The sequence below is a fragment of the Oratosquilla oratoria genome, chromosome 25 (genome assembly GCF_046742065.1).
Source record: "Oratosquilla oratoria isolate Oo_2021 chromosome 25, ASM4674206v1, whole genome shotgun sequence".
Taxonomy (NCBI): Eukaryota; Metazoa; Arthropoda; class Malacostraca; order Stomatopoda; family Squillidae; genus Oratosquilla; species Oratosquilla oratoria.
Window position 1 is genome coordinate 15,919,358 of NC_134801.1, and position 3,977 is coordinate 15,923,334.

General features: G+C 41.0%; 1 protein-coding gene across 1 annotated transcript in view; it reads left to right on the forward strand.

Moving 5' to 3' along the window:
- LOC143039026 (uncharacterized) overlaps nt 1–3,977 on the forward strand; it is a 64,702-nt gene that overhangs the window by 55,776 nt on the left and 4,949 nt on the right. The window contains exon 5 of the mRNA XM_076208875.1: nt 2,679–3,421. Within this exon, the coding sequence (XP_076064990.1) occupies nt 2,679–3,421 (743 nt within the window). The remainder of the gene's footprint in view (nt 1–2,678; nt 3,422–3,977) is intronic.

Sequence of the window (3,977 nt, forward strand, 5' to 3'; positions counted from 1 at the left end):
GGGATTCGAACCCGATGCGTCTGGGAGTAAACTCCCAAGACACACTCGCCTTAGACCGCTCGACCACTTGACAGCATAAAACCTTGAGAACTCATAGTCACTCTGACTATCGAGATTGGGGAGGGCGCTTACTACACCCATTAATCAACCCGTTTCACCCCAAGGCCGCTGCACCCAGTGGGAGAAGTAAGGACTGGAACGAATCCCTTCACGTTGGCGACGCGTGAAGGTATTCGTTCCAGTCCTTACTTCTCCCACTGGATGCAGCGGCCTTGGGGTGAAACGGGGTGATTAATGGGGTGTAGTAAGCGCCCTCCCCAATCTCGATAGTCAGTCCGACTATGAGTTCCCAAGGTTTTATGCTGTTAAGTGGTCGAGCAGTCTAAGGCGTGTGTGTGTCTTGGGAGTTTACTCCCAGACGCATCGGGTTCGAATCCCGTGCGCTACTGTCAAGGAGAGTGTCTGATATATATATATATATATATATATATATATATATATATATATATATATATATAATGTTGAGACATTATGACAAGTTGAAAAAAGGTGGAAAAGAGAGAGTCACGGGTCTCGTTCATATATATATATATATATATATATTAATATATGTATATACAAATATATATATATATATACAAGTATTCATATATGTAAATATGTATATACATATTTATATGTATATATAAAGATGTATATATATATGTATATATATATATATATATATGGTTAGGGGTGGAGACCTTTTCACATTAAAATGCGGCATTGCATAGAGAGACTGTAGATGTAATATCTCTATTTAATTCCGCACTGCGCCTTAATATAAAGAGGTCAACCCCCCCCCCTCCGCAACCACTACCCAGGGAATTGCCCTACCACGACCTAACCAAAAACCACCAAACCTCTCCAAACTTAAACGAATAACCCTAGCGTGGGGGTCACCACCCAGGCAGGTGAAGTTAGCATAGTATATAAGCAGTGAGAAACATGACGAGGTACACATTTTGTATGTAAGTACCGTTCGTCGTATTCTGTTAGAAAATGTGTCATTTTAAATTGTTTTTTTAATTTTCACTATTGTACAGTTCATTGCTACAGATAGAGTTCCTGAAGATGTCCCCATAAGGTCGAAACGTCGATATATGGATATATTATGTGATCTGGTGTATGCTCATCCTTTAATGCAAGAGGTTTAATTAAAACTTTAGAAAACTTAAGAAAAACTGCAATAATGGTGTCGTTTTAATTCTACGTTCATACAAGAGAATTTGCTCCCTTACTTCTTCAGTATATATACATACATACATGTATACATACACACACACACACACACACACACACACACACACACACACACACACACACACACACACACACACACACACACACACACACACACACACACACACACACACACACACACACACACACACACACACACACACACACACACACACACACGGCTCGGTGGCGGATTGGTAAAGCACTGGCCTCACGAGCCAGAGAACCGGGGTTCGATTCCCCGGTCGGGCGGAGATAAGTTGGGTTTGTCTCCTTTCACGTGTAGCCCCTGTTCACCTAGCAGCGAGTAGGTACGGGACGTTAGTCAAGGAGTTGTGACCTTGCTGTCCCGGTGTGTGGTGTGTGAGTGGTCTCAGACCTACCCAGAGATCGGCTAATAAGGAGCTCTGAGCTCACTGCCGTAGGGTGGTGTCTGGCTGTCTCGACAGAGACTGCAGCAGATCCGAGGTGAATACTACAAAAAGAAAATTATACAACCTTTTAGGGTTGTTAATTCCAGTGAAGGTGGGTGATTGAAGGTGGAAGGATGGAAGTAGAGAGACTAGTAAAAGGCTTAGAGTTTTTTATTTTTTATTTTATAATTATTATTCTATTATTATTATGATTTTTTTCGCATCCGACCTAGATATGGACCAAAAGGTCTCCTGTCGGCATGCTCCGCCTTTGTAATCCTTTGTAAGACGAGAAAAGAGGGTAGAAGAGAAGAGGAAAGAAGAAGACTGAAGTTATATCCACAATGATAGCATTAGCACGAAAATACAGTTGACTTATGATAATAGTAATAATAATAATAATTTTATTTGGCATTGAATCAATATACATGAAGTGCAGATAATGAAAATAACATATAATTCGAAATAACACAAAAAAGTATGTAAGCTTATTTCCATTGTGGTCCTCATATTTTCATTGTTTTACTATAATAAAGTAGTAACCTGTGTCTTTCTGTTGGTTTGTTTGTTTGTTCCACGAACTTCTCATAGGGTTTTGGAGATAGACCCCCTTAACCATATATATTCTGATACCCTATTACTCCAGGTACTTGGATAACTATATTTCATTTCCAATTTTTTTTTTTGTTAGGGTTAAGGATTAAAGTTAGGTGGGGCTTGGTGTGGTAACACGCCACTACTGTAGTGTCCCCTTAACGCGGGTAGCATTTTTTGTGATATGAGAATTACTATGATTAAACAAACCATCGTATGTGTCCACAAATATTATTTATATTTGTGAAATTAATGTTTCCACAAGCCATGGTAGCCTTTGTATAATCTTTTCATGTTGAAGTATTGGTTATTTTCATTTAACTTTATTGCGGGCGGAAATGCAATAACCGAGTCAAAAACATTTAAAGTTTGTTTCAATTCTTCTCTTAGATAAGGTCTATCACTCCAATCATGTTCCCTTGGATATTCCGGAAACTTTGCTTCGTAAACTCCTAGAAACGTGCACGACAGAATCCCCATTCCGCGGACCGGACGGTAAGTTGTATAGACAGGTAGATGGTGTGGCGATGGCGTCCCCTCACGGGGTCCTTTTCGCCAGCTTCTACATGGGTTTAATGGAAAGACGAGTTCTCTTTGATCCTGTAATTCGCCCACACTCCTATGGTAGATATGTGGACGATATATTCGTTGAAACAAGAGACCATACACTTCTACAAGAAATATGTGAGGCATTCGCTAATAACTCTTGTCTCAACTTCACAAGTGAACACCATGCTGATGATTCTTTGCCCTTTTTAGATATCTCTGTAAAGCCTGACGTAAATAGATTTACCACCACTGTATACGTTAAAAGCACAAACAAGGGTAGATGTTTAAATGCGGATGTAGTATGCCCTGCAGCCTACAATAAAAGCGTCATACATTCATACGTGAAGAGGGCATTCACGCACTGCTCCACATGGCCTCTTTTACATCAAGAGCTTCAACGCTTGCAGCAAGTCCTGGTTGACAATGTATTCATCAATAAGGGCGTACAAGAAGTCATCCGAAAAAAAAAGATGGAGAGCTACCTAAATCATGACACCGTCCTTCCCAAGAAACGTCCCACAGTTATTCTCAATTACAGACCTTTCATGAGTACGGCTTACCGAACGGACGAAAGAATCCTCAGAGTAATTGTTGAACGCGATGTACAACCATTCGACCCTGGAGAAAAGCTGGAGCTTCGGATTTATTACAAGAATTTTAAAACGTCAAACCTCATCCTGCGAAATAACTCGACTCGTAACCTCAACCCACTACGTAGAAGTAATGTCATCTATGAATTCATCTGCCCGCACGAGGAATATAAGCTTCGTTCTATGTCTTATATAGGAATGACGACGACTTCTCTCTCCAGAAGATTAACGTGCCATCTACAAGCTGGTGCCCCGAAGAAACTTTTTTCGGAAAAACACAACTCCTCCCTGACTAGAAAGATCCTGGTGGAGAATACAAAGATCATCGATTCCGCAGACAATTTTTATCGTCTGGAGATCCTGGAGGTCCTCCATATTCGAGAGAAGGCTCCATCCATAAATGTATAGGGAGGTACGACCTCCGTGGCTCTAGCTTCACTGGGTGGACAAACGGCCATCCCAGCATCCCACGGATCGCCAGGGACATAATTCCCACATAAGATCTTTGATCTTTCTTCACTGTTTTGTATAGCCTTTCCCAATTCACCTG